The 15513-nt window shown below is 47.3% G+C and overlaps 1 protein-coding gene across 1 annotated transcript; it reads left to right on the forward strand.

Annotated features, from left to right (window-relative positions):
- The first annotated feature begins 4290 nt into the window (after positions 1 to 4290).
- Positions 4291 to 12289, forward strand: LOC144577565 (ERV-BabFcenv provirus ancestral Env polyprotein-like). Its single transcript, XM_078335998.1, has 2 exons — positions 4291 to 4529; positions 9314 to 12289. Exon 2 carries the CDS (start codon positions 9993 to 9995, stop codon positions 11706 to 11708), a length of 1716 nt encoding a protein of 571 aa, XP_078192124.1. The 5' UTR covers positions 4291 to 4529; positions 9314 to 9992; the 3' UTR covers positions 11709 to 12289.
- Positions 12290 to 15513: the final 3224 nt, after the last annotated feature.

The raw sequence follows: 15513 nt of genomic DNA on the forward strand, positions 1-15513 counted from the left end.
GCCAGCCCATGAAAACAGGTAGGGCAGGGGGCTGTACCCTGCACAGCCACAGGGGTGGAGTTGCCCAAGACTATGGGATCCCACCTTTTGCATCAGCATAACCTGGATGTGAGACATGGAGTCAAAGGAGATCATTTTTGTGCTTTAGGATTTAATGACTGTCCTGTTGGATTTTGGACTTGCATGGGCAAGACATGTAGCCCCTTTGTTTTGACCAATTTCTCATTTGTTGCCGAAAATTTTTCATTCAAAATGGAAAAAACAATAGGAACACTGTTTGAATTCCCCAACTTCTATGAATTTGAAACAATGTTTTGATGAAGCCATAACCAGGAATCTAAGAATGCCCAAGTCCCATCTCAGCAGTTATACTAGACCCTTCTGCCCTCTCCAGCCCCACCGAAGGAAACATTGTATAACCACAAGGTGTTGCATGGGATAAAATAGGGCAGTAGGATTAGAGATGTAGGTTGGATGGGACTTTCTTCCTCATGTTGTTTTCTATTTGGGTTACAATTAAACAAATATATGAATTTTCAGCTTTAGCCAGAAACACTTGCAGATTTAGCTTTCTGGAACAGTCTCTAATTGCACTAGAAATAAAGATGGGGATGTAATTTGAAGAAGGAAAGAAAAAATGATTTGGACTCAAGGGGAAAAAATAAATTATTCACAAAGCCAAAATGAAGATTGGGAATAGGTAGTGATTCACAAAGATACCTAGAGGCTACCTCCACTAAAAGAGTGACCCTCACAGAACCCTAGTATATTTCCATGTAACCCCAGTGCTCCAGAAGCCTTTGGAAATAGATGCATTATATGTTATTATTGTATAGAAAAGGAAAAATAATTTTCTCTCTTCCCTTCATAATTCTTAGCTGGGATGGACTCCTATAACAAAAGAGAGACTAATAAGAGGAAAACAACCATACATTTCTTAACACATATACCTCATGTATTCATGGAAGATTTACAGGGAAAAAGTACTTTTCAAAGAAGTGGCTTAGAAATCCAGATTATATAGTATTTTCAACAACAACAACAAAAAAAAAACAAGTAAATTTTTAGAGAAGTGACAGGACAAAAGAAAAGGACTTTGTGTCTCCATGGATAAACAATGGAGGGAAGGCAGACAAAGGGGAGTTTGTTGTTTAGATTCCTCCGGTGCAGACTCCAAGCTGATCAGGATCAAAAGTTGTCTTTAGTGATAAACTTTTGTCTTTCCTGGTAGAGAGGGAGGGGTGACACCTTTGACATTGTAAATTTATGTCCTACACAGAGGCAAAGGGGAAGGGCAGAGCTTTCCTTGTATTTATTTCTGCTAGTTGCTTTCAGCTCAAAATAATCCTCATGCCAAAGTGGCATAGGCACTCCATATTTTGGGGTGGCATATTCTGGTCTCCTATATTACTGATGGTAGCAGCTATACCAATTGAGACCACAGACCCCTGACAAGAAGCAGAGACACCAGAGCAAAGCAGTCAAATGTACAACCTCTAGTGTCAGATAAGGCACAAAAGAATAACCTCCCTGGATCTGACAGAATGCTTCAATTACTCCACTGCTACAAATCCCACTTTTTTCAATGGCCAGGTCTATACAAACCTATCCCAAAGTCCAAGGAATCTGAGAGTTCAAAGAAAATGACTGATATAGCCAGTTTTTTTTTTAACCCACATTGAATAGAGACTTACAAACAGAAGCCATGTCTGTGTCTCAGGAGATGGTGAGACAAGATGGCAGATCCCCACATTATTACTCTCCAGACCCAGGGCTTATATACCATAGGGGAGGGGTGATTCAGGAGAGTGATTCAGGAGAGACCTCTATGAAAACTGAACTACAATGGCATCAAGGTTGTTTGACCTAAGGGCAGGATTTACAGTAAGTACCTACTTTTACACAAGGAACCATAGATAAACTGGAGATCTTAAAGGCCTTGCAAGTACAGGGGTTAATCATATGCCAATATGGTGGATTAGCATCCAAGATAGAGTTGCCTTAGCTTCCACATCCACCTACAGATATGGATGTAAATCCTGACAAGCTGACTCATTCACTTTGAGAACTCTAGCAAATAAATTCTCTGAGCCTTGGTTTCTTGGTTTATAATAATAACAGGAAATATTTTTCTTGGTTTACAATAATGTTATTATTGGGTCTTAGAAAATGATATCTAAAAATATGCAGCTTTGGACTTCAAACTGAGAGCTCCTGGGGAGCAGCAAATGCAGAGAGGAGCTTTTTCTCAAGTTCCTTTACCTGTTTAGGAGAAGTTCCTCCAGAAGGAAGGCAATTGTGCTCAGCACCCTCCCTATACTCTCACCAAACCAAGAAGGTTAATTCACAGGAAAATAGACTAAAGGTTGATACTACCTATTCTTCTGAGAACTTCTACCTGAGAGGCTTTACCTGCATAAAACAGCCTTTGCTCAACACACATTTCCTCCTCTTAACATCCCAGACCTATTGCTACCTCCCTTAAAGATACCCCACTCTCCTATTTCTTTACATAGCTCAAAATGCTATTTAAGTTTTGACTGTCTGGTCCTGCTTTGAGTCTCCTATTTTGTGGGATTCCTATGCACATGGACATAATAAATTTGTGTGCCTTTTCTCCTGTTAATCTGTCTACTGTCCGGTTTATTCCAGAGACTCAAATTATGAAACTTTCAGGGGGTAGAAGGAAAGTTTCCCTTGACCCTACAGTTTCTATTCTGATGTTCTAAGATCTTTGTTTCAACATGAGTCTGCTATCTGAGAGTTGAGCCTCTGCTTTTTAATTTTTTGGGGGACAAGGGATAAAAAATGGGAGATAAAGCCCCTATGCCACCTTATATCTTTTGAAGTTTCTTTTTTGAAGGTGTTTAAGTTTCTTTGAATCCATTACTCTAAGAATGCATGAGAACTAGTATGGGATATTCTAGTCTGACATAATAATAAAAAACTTTTGAGACCAACTACAAAGCACTGCTACTCCTTAATGTAAAGTTTGCACTGCATTTTCAATTCCTGTCATATTAAACATTCCTTCTGGGAACCAGTCTTCAAAGAACATCCTTGCTCTTCTGCGGGCTCTGCTGGTATAGTTCACTGAGAATAGAAACCTCTAGGGTATCAGAATCATGTGTTTCTAGCTGGAGACTGTAGATTTAATAATTTAAAAAAGTAAAGCCCAGAAGAAGTAATGAAAAGTAAGAACCACATATCTAATCAGAGGAAAAATCAAGACTAGAATGAAATCTCTTCATTTTGGGTTCATGGCCCTTTCCACAATCCACATTAAGATAGAGAATGGTCTGGATCTCCTATTCTCACTGAACACTCATTTACTCCCAGTTTGCTCATGAGAGCCTTGGAGGAACTCCTTGGCCATAACTATTCACTCCAGCTGTGGCTGTTGGGAACCCAGTGGCATCTCCAGCCAGGTCCTTCTCTTTACCCTTTTTACATTGTTACTGACATTTCCTAGACAGCTGGTCATTCTCCAGATCCTCATTATTCATTAGAATGTAAATAGACAATTTGTATTGTGGCTTTCTTGTGGAAGATTAAAAGACCCAAGGCATATTTTCCCTGGTCTCTTCAGGGTGCTAATCAGCAGACAGCTTTTGAACTTCAGAGGTTTGGATCCCTGCAGGCCTCTGCAACCAGCTGTGGCTATAGATGTTTTGAAGTAAGGAAAGTTACCCAGTTTTGCTTCTAAAAAGCAAGAATTCCCAGAAATGGAGAGTCTGTTTCCTGAGGAGGTCGTTCTTCTGATTGCATTCTGAGAGGAAATAGAAACCCTCTCAGTGTGAAAGCAAGAAGAGGGGCTTTAAAAAGAAAAGCCAACAAAACTGAGAAATTGATACTGAGACAAGAAAAGGCACAGGAATGTTGGAGACCAGAATATGCCACCCCCAAATATGCCTTTTTGACATCAAGATTATTTTGAGCTGATTATTTTGAGAAACAATAAAGACAGGAGCATAAGTTTCTCTTTTGTAAGTGAAATTTACATTTGTTCGGTAGAAAGTCCTGCCACCCTCCCCCCAGGCTTCCTGCCGTCCGGAGGAAAACCCTTAGGCGCTGCTCTGTTCTGCCCGACAACAACCAGCAGCCAATCATTGCAGCAGAAAAGCCCGCCAAGCCTCAGCCTATCCTGAACCAACACATAACCCTCTGAGCTACCTCAGCAGTCTGCCCAGAGACGGACAGCCTATCCTAAGCTCCCATGACACTCCGCCAGCCCTGTGTCCACGCCCCGTCCACCCCCCTATAAAACCCTCCTACCCCAGCTACGCAGTCGCAGCCAGCCCAGATCTCCTTCCTTTCCTGGCCTGCCTGCTGGTCCCAATAAACCTGAACTCAGCTTCCAACTCTCGAGCTGTTACTTGGGATCGGGTACCGGGCAGGGGTCTACAAGGGGGTCGCACATTTGGTGCCGAAACCCAGGAGCGAGGGTCGCTAGCCCCCCCTAGCAGCCCCCCTTCCCTCCAGCGACCTCTCCAGCCCTCCTCCAATTCGGCCTCAGCACTCCGGACCAGGTAAGTCCTGTTTCTTACCTTCTCCTTCCGTGGTGCATGTGGCAAAGACCCTTCCTCTCAGTCCCACTCCACGGATCCCTTGCCAAGCGCTGGCCTGCCCGAGCAGGATCCCCCAACCAGGCTCCAGGAGCCTTGGGTCGGCACACAAGGGATGCCTTCTCTGACCCACCCAATCCAAAACCATTAAATAGGAACGATCAAACAGGGGATGCCTTCTCTGGTCTTTCCTATCCACCTTCCTCTGGGGAAGCTGGTGGGTTGGAGGGACGCCTCCCCCACACTACCCCAGCCCACTCGGATACTGTTCCGAGACCGCCCTCAGCTGGCAGGAACCCTTTGCCGCACACATCATGGGGAACGTGGAGTCCAAAATTCCTACAAACACCCCACTGGGCTGTCTGCTTCTTAATTTTACCCGCTTGGGCTACTCCCAAACCCTTAGGTGAAAGAAGCTTATTTTCCTCTCCCAGGTGGCCTGGCCCCAGTACCAGCTCGATAACCGGTCGCATTGGCCCCCCACCAGCACTTTCAGTTTCAATGTGCTCCGCAACCTAGATAACTTCTGCCGCCAAACTGGCAAAGATAAGGAAGTGCCTTATGTTCAGGCTTTTTGGGACCTGCATTCCCATCCTGACCTCTGGTCTTCTTGCTCCACTCACCAAGTTCTTTTGGCCTGAACTCCTCCACCGCAGACTCCTACCTCCCAACCAAGCCACCTCCCTATACTCTACAGGAAGAGTTGCCTGACCATTTGTCTTCCCCCTTTGTTCCCACTCTGAAAGTCCCCAACCCATCTAACCCCCCTCCCTCTGTATCTCCTCCTGCTGTATCTCCTTCCTCCTCTCTGCCTACGCCTTCTGCCACCCCCCCGACCGCTCCTCCTCTCATCTGCCCTCCACCCTCCTCCCCCATAGCGGCCCATACCCGTACCAAGACTTCAGTGCCTCCCTCTGTCATAGCACCCCTGTGGGAAGTAGCCGGGGCAGAGGGCCTTGTCCGAGTCCATGTCCCTTTTTCTCTCCAAGACCTAGCTCAAATTGAACGCCGCCTTGGGTCCTTCTCGGCAGACCCCTCCACCTACATTAAGGAGTTTCAGTATCTCACCCAGGCCTATAGTCTCACCTGGCACGATATCCGGGTCATCTGTACATCGACCCTCTCTGCCGAAGAGCACGAGCGCATCCTAGTGGCAGCCAGGCATCAAGCAGATAGAGATCATGCCATAAACCCAAACCAAGTCCCAGTAGGTACAGAAGTTATTCCCACCACAGATCCCCAATGGGTATATCAGGATGGAGCTGGCTCCCACATCCCAGCCCGAGACCGCATGCTTCAGTACCTGTTGCGCGGGTTAGAAGCTGTATCCAACAAGGTCGTTAACTATGATAAACTAAGAGAAATTACACAGAAGCCAGATGAGAACCCTGCCCTTTTTCTCAACCGCCTTCAGGAAGCCCTTGTCTGCTATACCCGACTAGACCCAGCCTCCCAAAATGGTGCTACCGTCTTAGCTCCCCACTTCATTTCCCAATCCGCCCCTGACATTCGAAAGAAACTTAAAAAGGCCGAAGACGGCCCAGAGACTCCTATACAAGATCTGGTTAAGATGGCCTTTAAAGTCTTTAATGCCAGGGAAGATGCAGCAGAGGTTGCCCACCAAGCTCGATTGAAGCAAAAGGTTGCGCTGCAGACCCAAGCCCTGGCAGCAGCCCTACGGCCAGCAGGAAACAGGGGTCCGAATAGCCACTCCAAGCCCCCGCCAGGGGCGTGTTTCAAATGCGGCAAGGAAGGACATTGGGCCTCTAGTTGCCCTCAGCCATGGCCGCCCACCAGGCCCTGCCCCCTCTGTCAGCTCAGTGGCCACTGGAAATCAGAGTGCCCCCAGGGATCCAGGACCCCGGCCAATACAAGCTGAAGTAGTGGACCAAGGGGTGCCTCTCCGGGAGGGCCAACCCCTGATCCTCCAGCTCGGGAGTCTGGTTCTCCTGACCACCTATACCCTGAGCTACTGGGGCTTTTAGACGACTAGGGAGGCCCAGGCTCGTTGACCCCAGTAACCCTCGCCGAGCCTAGGGTGTCACTTCAGGTAGCGGGAAAAAGTGTCTCCTTTTTGCTGGATACGGGGGCTACCTACTCTGTACTTCCCTCCTTCTAAGGCCAGACCATACTTTCCCAGGTCTCTGTTATGGGAATCGATGGAGCTGCACACACCCCACGCCAAACCCCACCGCTCACCTGTATGTATAACTCAGTCCCATTCAGCCACTCTTTCCTCATTATCCCCTCTTGCCCTGTGCCTCTGTTGGGATGAGACATCCTAACAAAACTCAAAGCCCACATCACTTTCCCCGCCTCTCCCCAACACCTCCTGTTAGTTGCTCACCACCTCGACTCCGATTCAGACTATGCTTCCCCAGACATTCTCCTCCCTAAAGTACACCCTAAGGTATGGGAAATGGACACACCTGTAGTAGCCACACACCACAAGCCAGTCAAGGTTTGCCTCCAGGAACACTCCTCCCGATTTCTTTGTTGACCTCAGTTTCCTATTTCCAAGAAACACCGCCTAGGACTTCGCCCTATGATTGAGAGGCTAAAAAGTCGTGGCCTCCTAGTACCCACCAATTCCCCATGTAACACTCCCATCCTCCCAGTCCAGAAACCCTCAGGAGAATACTGCCTTGTCCAAGACCTCCGACTAGTCAATGCTGCAGTAGTCCCTATACATCCTGTAGTCCCAAACCCGTACACCATACTCTCCAGAATTCCCTCCGATACTACCTTCTTCTCAGTCCTTGACCTCAAGGATGCCTTTTTCACCATTCCCTTACACCCAGATTCCTATTTCATCTTCGCCTTCACCTGGGAAGACCCACTTACTGACAACTCCTGTCAGCTCACCTGGACAGTTCTTCCCCAAGGTTTCAGGGATAGCCCTCACCTGTTCGGTCAGGCCCTGGCAACAGACCTTCTAGGCTGCCGCCTAGCCCCATCTATTGTTCTTCAGTATGTTGATGACCTACTCGTCTGTTCCCCCAGCCAGGAAGAGTGCACCCGAGCCACTACTGTTCTGCTCAACTTTTTAGGAGACAAAGGGTATAGAGTTTCAAGAAAGAAGGCCCAACTCATTACCTCATCAGTCATTTACTTGGGCCTACAGCTTTCCCTGGGAAATAAATCCATTATCCCCGATCGACTGCAGGCCCTGAAAGCCCTCCAACCCCCGCAGTCTGCCACTGGAATACTCTCCTTTCTAGGGGTAGTGGGATTCTTCCGGCATTGGGTGCCCAACTTTGCCCTTCTGGCCAAGCCACTTTACCAAGCAGCTGCAGATACTCCTGAAGGCCCACTTACTTCACAGGGAACAGTGACTCGAGCCTTCCACACGCTCCTACAAGCACTATGCGCTTCAACTTTTCTTGCTCTACCCAATCCCAATCTTCCTTTTCACTTGTATATGGATGAGAAAGCCCACATCGCGGTAGGAGTCCTGGCTCAACCAGTTGGCAACACCCTCCTTCCTCTAGCATACCTTTCCAAACAACTCAGCCCCACAGAAAAGGGGTGGCCACCTTGCCTCCGAGCCTTAGCAGCAGCCGCCACACTTACGACAGAGGCCCTTAAGATCAACCTCCAGCAACCACTCACAGTATTCTCCCCTCACAAACTGCAGGAGCTTGTATCCGGTCAGGACTTACCACACCTCGGGCCATCCAAGGTCCAACTCCTGCACCTTCTATCCCTAGAGAACCCCGACATTTCTCTCTCTCACTGTCCTGCTCTTAACCCAGCCACCCTTTTCCCTTCTCCAACCACTCCGGCACAAGATCACCGATGCCTCGAGGTTATCATTGAAACCCAATCCCCACGGCCCGACCTACACTCCACCCCCATCGAGGCCGAAACCACACTCTTCGTAGATGGGAGCTCCTTCCTACACCCAGGAAAACCCCGTATTGCTGGATATGCAATAGTGACCCATTCAGACGTCATCGAGACTCATTCCCTCCCCTTAGGAACCACCTCGCAACAGGCTGAGTTAGTCACCCTCACCCGGGCTCTCAAGTGGGCCAGGGACAAAACTGTCAACATATACACAGACTCAAAGTACACTTTCCTTATTGCACACTCCCATTGTATGATCTGGAAAGAGAGAGGATTCTTGACCACCAAGGGCACCCTGGTAGTTACCGGAAAACTCATATCTGATCTCATCTCAGCCATCCAGCTTCCAAAGCAGGTTGCCATCATTCACTGTCGAGGACACCAAACCTCCGGGTCTCTAGTAGCCCTAGGTAATGCTTTTGTGGACAGGACAGCCAGGGAGACAGCACAAACCTGCCCACCCCCAAAAGAAATCTACTTCCTGTCATGCCGCTACCAACCCCAGTACTCCCCCTCTGAGCTCGAACTTTTACAGCAAAACCCTGGAGTGACCTTCAGGGATGGATGGGCCTTCAATCACAACCTTCTGATACTTCCCCAAGCACAAAAAACTACCATCATAAAGGACATCCATGATTCCCTGCATATTGGGCCAAAAGCCCTGCTCCACTTCCTCCTACCCATATTACATCCAGAAGGGCTTCCCTCTGTTATTCACCAGGTCCATGCTCAATGTCTCATTTGTGCGAAGACCAACCCCCAAGGAGCCTGTCACCTCCGCCAACAGCTCCACCAGTTGCGTGGATCTTTACCAGGACAAGATTGGCAAATTGATTTTACTCACATCCCAAGACATAAACTGTTTCGGTTCCTGTTAACCATTGTCGATACTTTTTCAGGCTGGATTGAAGCTTTTCCCACCACTTCGGAGTCCGCCGACACCGTTGCCGCCCATCTCATCCAGGACATCATCCCTCGGTTTGGGCTTCCAGCCACTATTCAGTCAGACAATGGCCCGGCCTTTGTCTCCAAAGTTACTAACGCTGTCTGTGCTTCCTTAGGAATTCAGTGGAAGCCTGCATGCGGCCTACCACCCCCAGTCATCGGGTAAGGTAGAACGGGCTAACGGACTCATCAAGGATCAGCTTACCAAACTCTCTCTCGAGCTTAAGCAGTCGTGGGTCTCTTTACTACCGTTAGCTCTTACCAGGCTGCGGGCCCGCCCCCGAGGAGCCTCACAGCTCAGTCCATTCGAGCTTCTATATGGGCGACCCCTCCTGTTATCCACTCTACCTTCTCCAGAAAGTTCCCCCCTGAACACCTACCTTCCCTATTTTACCCTCCTCAGACATCTACTCAGGGAACACGCCAACGCTTCCATACCCCAGACCTCAGAAATTCCACCTGCTCTGGGAAAGGTTGCCCCCAGTGACTCTGTCTTCATTAAAACTCTCACTCCAAAACCCCTCTCACCCTGGTGGGAAGGGCCCTACATCGTCATTTTAGCCACCCCAATGGCCATCAAAGTTGCTCAGATTCCATCTTGGGTCCATCTCTCAAGAGTAAAAAAGTATCCCGATGGCCCTTCCAGTTCCCGTTGGGATTGTGTTCCTACTGGTCCTCTATCACTTAAGCTCTTTAAGCCCTGAATTGTCCTTAGCTAACCCACAGTATGTCTGGAGATTTTTTCTCACTGAAAATTATACCAAACCTACTGGGATTTGCTCGACCCCTCCTTACTCCCATAACCACCTCCTGACCACGTCAGATTGCCCCATCACAGGATGTGCATCCCCCATCCAACTCAACTTCTCCACCCTTTACAACGTCCGCAGTACTCACCCATTGCTATGCTTTAACTATAAACAGACAGGTGCTTGTAAGACCTCCAGTTGGCACTCTTGTATGGGATGTGTCTGGGGCTCCTGTCAGCGTGAGCCCACAGCTAACGAATGGGAGCAGGGTGGCCGCTTCCCTTCCCTCCTTAAGAGGACCACAAAATTCGACTCAGAAGGCAATCCCAGCAAAGAGAGCCAGCTTACTCTAACCATCCCAGATCCCTGGGACAATAGATGGCAAGCACCCCAAAAGGCCTCAGTCTACGAGACCAGTACCACAAGTTATCCATCCTCACACTTATATATCTGGCGGGCATATGTCCTCACCTCTCCAGAAATCCACAACACGATCCAAGTGCAAGAAACTACATTAAAAACTCAGCTAGCCCCTTTCTCGTGGTTAACCCTCATGAGAGAAGGCCTAAAGCTCGCCAACCAGACAGGGTTAACCAATCTGACCTCTTGCCTCCTGTGTGCTACTCTTGGACAAACTCCTCTAGTTGCAGTCCCAACCATGTTCCCTATACATCACACCAACGGGACAGGCCGACAACCCCCAATTCCAGACGTCCCACTCTTCTACCTCAACACTTCACCCTTTCCGGCCTGCTACTCTTCTCAGAGCTCAGACTCCACATGCAACAGGACTCAACAACTCACAACTAATCTAACAGCTCCCCGAGGTTTTTACTTTTGGTGCAATGGTACCCTTTCCAAACTACTAACCGAGTCCGACCTTAGAGGACATTCCCGCTGTCTCCCTGTCACCTTGGTCCCATGCCTCACTGTCTATTCACCGGCTGAGTTCCTTATGATGCACACTAGCATGTCTTCCGCACGCCCCAGCTCCCACTGTCAACGAAGAGCTGCCTTTCTTCCCATAGCTATCGGGCTCTCCCTCGCAGGATCCACAGCTGCTCTAGGCCTAGGAAGCGGGGCCCTGATTAACACTCACCAGGCCCTAGCCCACCTTTCCTCACAGCTGCAAACTGCAATTGATGACTCTGCTGCCTCCCTAGCATCTCTCCAGCAACAAGTCACTTCGGTTGCTCAAGTAGCCTTACAAAACCGAAGAGCTCTGGATCTGCTTACGGCCGAACAAGGAGGGACCTGCATCTTCTTACAGGAAGAATGTTGTTACTACATCAATGAATCTGGGATAGTAGAAACCCGCATCGAAAATCTCCAGAAAATCAAGGCAGAGCTACAAAGTCACCAGTTCACCACTGAAGCCACCGCATGGTGGTCGTCATCCATGTACACCCTCCTATCCCCACTGATAGGGCCTCTGCTTATCATCTGTCTTTTCTTACTTGTCGCCCCTTGTTTCTTTCAGTTCTTGCAGCGCCGTTTCCAGGAGCTTACCCGGATCACTATCAACCAGATGCTGCTACAACCAGTCCCCAGCCATCCAGATTGCGCATATACCCCCCTACCGACCTCCCAGGCTCCGTAAAGACCCCACTCCACCCCTGTCCAGCAGGAAGTAGCCAGATCGACTCTGCTGCCCCTTTCCCTTTTTTAAGGAGTCGGGGATGTTCGGTAGAAAGTCCTGCCACCCTCCCCCCAGGCTTCCTGCCGTCCGGAGGAAAACCCTTAGGCGCTGCTCTGTTCTGCCCGACAACAACCAGCAGCCAATCATCGCAGCAGAAAAGCCCGCCAAGCCTCAGCCTATCCTGAACCAACACATAACCCTCTGAGCTACCTCAGCAGTCTGCCCAGAGACGGACAGCCTATCCTAAGCTCCCATGACACTCCGCCAGCCCTGTGTCCACGCCCCGTCCACCCCCCTATAAAACCCTCCTACCCCAGCTACGCAGTCGCAGCCAGCCCAGATCTCCTTCCTTTCCTGGCCTGCCCGCTGGTCCCAATAAACCTGAACTCGGCTTCCAACTCTCAAGCTGTTACTTGGGATCGGGTACCGGGCAGGGGTCTACAAGGGGGTCGCACAACATTTATAAAGGAATTTCCATTTGTAAAGTCATCTCCCTCTCTGTACCAGAATACTTTTAATAAAATACTCTGCTTAAGTCTGCACTATAAATCTTATCCCTCTTTACCATACTTTTCATGGTTACTTTTCCAAAACTTGCCTCCCCTACCCAGAAACCCAAAAGCTCATTTTCTTTGGATGAAATTTAAACTGAAGTTTTGACCACCCCTTTGAATTACTCATCCTGAGTTTCTCCCATGTATGTGTGAAATACGCATGTAAACTTCTGTTCATTTTTCCCTTGTTCATCTGTCTTTCATTACAGAGACCCAGCCAAGAACCTGGAAGGGCAGAGGCAAAATATTACTTTTTCCCTTCCCTACAGGAGAAAGGGGAGGAGGAAAACTGACATAGAGAAACAGGGGGAATAAGACAGCTGAAAGCTAGAACTGGAAGCCAGTGAGGCTCATGTAACAGGGAGAGCTTCAAGGACAAAGGTGCTATGAAAAATGAAAGCTGTTCCACAGAAGAGACTGTCTGGGGCTCAGAAACTCATATCCCAAAATATGGCATTTTGCCATGCTGAACTTAAGAAACCTCAAGTTCTGTCTGATCTCCCCACTGACTCCACCACAACTGTCTTTCCCAAAAAAGTTGAAGGTCCTCTATCTGCCTAAGATCCAGGACCACCAAGAACAAATGTTTTTTTCTTCTTCTTCCTGTAAGACCAAGCATGTAACCACACCTGAACAGACCCTTTCACTGTCAAACAGAACTATTGTAACTGCCCAAGGGGTTTTTCCTGCCCTCTGCACAAGTAAAGACTATGGCATTGCAGTAGAGAAAGAGTTTAATAGACCCAAGGCCATCCACACCACATGGGAGATGGAGTTAGTACTCAAATCATTCTCATCCAAAGTTTATAGGTTAGGGGCTTCTCAAAGGCAGTTTGGGAAAGAGTTAGGGGTGGCTATGCTATTGATTGGTTGGGGCTGAGACAAAACCACAGGAAGTTGAAGCCCTTCTCCTCCAAGGTGAATCACTTCTGAGTGGGGCAACAGGAGTGGGGTTGGCAGATACAGATGAGTCCAGGTGGAGCCATGGGTGTCAGACATGCAAAAACCCTGAAAAGATACCTCAAAGGCCAATCTTAGGGCTACACTAGTGATATTATGTGCAGGGGTAATTGGGAAGTTGCATATCTTATAACCTCCAGGATAAGAACTGACAATAGCTTCCATCTGAGCCTTAGCAGGACTCAGACTCCTCTCTTCCCCTCACCCTGAGGGCCTCCCATTAACTTTACAAAAGCAGTTGAGTTTGTGGGGAGGCCTATTATCACTTAAATTACAATCTAAATGTCTTCCAAAGTTAGCTCTGCCTAATAAGCTGGTAATATTTAAGGGAAAGGCAAGATTGGGGGATGGGTTAGCTCAGATCTCTTTCACTGTTACAATTTTCTCACTGATATAATTTTTTGTCTCTCACTGTCTGTTTAGGTTAAAATAATAATAATAATGATTTTGCAAAGACAGTGGCACTATTTATAAATTAATCTCTGTTCTCCATCCATTCATTCTCTGCAGTAATCCCCTCAATAGAATTCCTCTTCTCCCCTCTCCCATAAACTGTTTGCCAGAATAGTATATACATTTCTAAACCATGCTGGGGGGAAGGGGGAGGGTTGGGTCTTCATTGTGAAGGCTCCCATGCCTACATATTAAATAACATTTATATGCCTTTTCTCCTATTAATCAATCTGCCTTGTGTCAGTAATTTTTTAGTGAACCTTTAGGGGGCCAAAGGTCTTGACTTTCACAAGACCATCAGTAACATCATGGGTCATACCAGCCAGGGATTATGGTTTAACCTTCAGACAGGAAGGAGTCACACATTGAGCTTTCCATAGCTGGAAAACTCTTAGCACTTTTCTGAGTGAGGAGGGATGGACTGGTATAAGACATGTGGAACTGGTTATAGACACCTAAATAATAACATGAAGTAAATCATAGCTATAATGTCACATTCATTTGAGACAGTTTGTTGGGACATAGGCTAACCTTACTGAAACCAGTTCTCAAGGAGAAGCTAACTAACTGTACCTTTACCTTACTCAAAGAAAGAAGAGACAGGGACTACAGAATAGAAATTTGGATATAGAAGGCTGCAGTGATACATGCAAATGGGATTGAGTCCTTCTGTTCTTAAAGTGGAAGGTAAACTACTCCAGATGGCAGGTAAGGCTTTCCTAAGCATTACCTAGTAACATGTGGCTCACACATCTGGGCCTGTTTCCCTATCAAAAAGAATAGAAAATATAAGAGAAAACGCATGAAGAAATAATCCTGGATCAAACACAACACTTCAAATATTTCATTGCTACAAATTCCACTTACATTCACAAAAGCCTCTAGCTGTCAGTTTTTAGATTCAATTTTCACTCCCAAAAAATAAAAATAAAAATAAAAGTAAAAGAAAAACGATTGCTTCCACATATCAACTCAACTTCTTGGTCCTTTCTTTCCAAATAGCTCTGCATGCCTGAAGACTTTCTAAACTTGTAATTTTAGTTCATAATCTTCCCAGTAGCAGGTTGGGTTTTTATATTTAAGGTCAGCTTTTGTAGTCTGACCATTACATTTATAATTACCTACATAAAGCTAATCTAGTGTCTTTAAAATTTTAAATAAAAGTTTATCTATAGTAATAAGTAAAGAAATTCTTTTTAGAATCCCATCTAAAAATATTAATAAGGGATTAAGTATACTATGGTAGATAAAGGCCAGATGTCTGAAAATCACTTGGTGCCTCCTTTTCCCTTGTTCTCCTCTGCTATAGAGGGCAAATGGGCAGAATACTCACCTTCCCTGTCTCCCTTGCTCTGTGGGTGGCCGTATGATCCCTGTGGAGGTTTTCCCTTTCCAAATATGAAGAGAAAATCTCAAAAGGAGAAGAGCAAGGGCACTTTCCCCTTCTTCCTGCCTGGAATTCAGAAAGAGCTTCTTGGAGGCAGGGCTGCTATCTTGCAACCAGGAGAAGAAAACTAAGTGTGGAGTCCTGATAATTAAGCAACAATGAGGAAGGGGTTCCAGGTGGGGGAGAACAATTGTTCTGAGAGACTTATCACAAACAACTCCCTGGCACAAAATCCTGTTCCCAAATACCTCATCCTGCGTGTAGCCTCCCCAGCACAACCTTAGAAAACTTCCCTCCAGCCCCTGCCTCTTTGCAGACAGCCCCTTCCTCTTTGCAGACAGACCCTTCTCTGCTGTGTTGCCCATTGCTTCCTTGCAACATATTTTCCCTCTAACAAATCTGCCTTTCTTTC

The sequence above is a fragment of the Callithrix jacchus genome, chromosome 8 (assembly GCF_049354715.1).
Source record: "Callithrix jacchus isolate 240 chromosome 8, calJac240_pri, whole genome shotgun sequence".
Taxonomy (NCBI): Eukaryota; Metazoa; Chordata; class Mammalia; order Primates; family Cebidae; genus Callithrix; species Callithrix jacchus.